At 63.7% G+C, this 328-nt stretch overlaps 1 protein-coding gene across 1 annotated transcript in view; it reads right to left on the minus strand.

Moving 5' to 3' along the window:
• KIAA1755 (KIAA1755 ortholog) overlaps positions 1 to 328 on the minus strand; it is an 11,412-nt gene that overhangs the window by 7,611 nt on the left and 3,473 nt on the right. The window contains 2 exon segments of the mRNA XM_009893528.1: positions 11 to 67; positions 176 to 296. Of these exon segments, the coding sequence (XP_009891830.1) occupies positions 11 to 67; positions 176 to 296 (178 nt within the window).

Consider the following 328-nt stretch of genomic DNA (forward strand, 5'->3'; position numbering starts at 1 on the left):
CCGTTCTTACAGCCGATGCTCTCCAGGGACCGTTCCTCCATGGGGTCAGTGGCTGCTGCATCCGTACCTGCCCACGGGGACAGAGGAGAAAGGAGCTGGTGATGCGCAGCAAAGCAGAGAAATGCAAAAGCCCCCGCAGAGCCGGGGCAGGCGCTGCAGCCCCCTCGGATGGTACCTTTCCCGGCTGGCTTGGCTCTGCCCATCCTGGGCGAGTAGATGGCAGACATCTTCTTCCAGGCCCCTTCGTGTTGGCTGGTGGCTCTTTCGTCCCCAGGGGCCGCCCCGAACCGCGGGCCCTTCAGGAAGGAAAACTTGTGGCTGGAGCCCA

Source organism: Charadrius vociferus, unplaced genomic scaffold (genome assembly GCF_000708025.1).
Source record: "Charadrius vociferus isolate BGI_N301 unplaced genomic scaffold, ASM70802v2 scaffold259, whole genome shotgun sequence".
NCBI lineage: Eukaryota > Metazoa > Chordata > Aves > Charadriiformes > Charadriidae > Charadrius > Charadrius vociferus.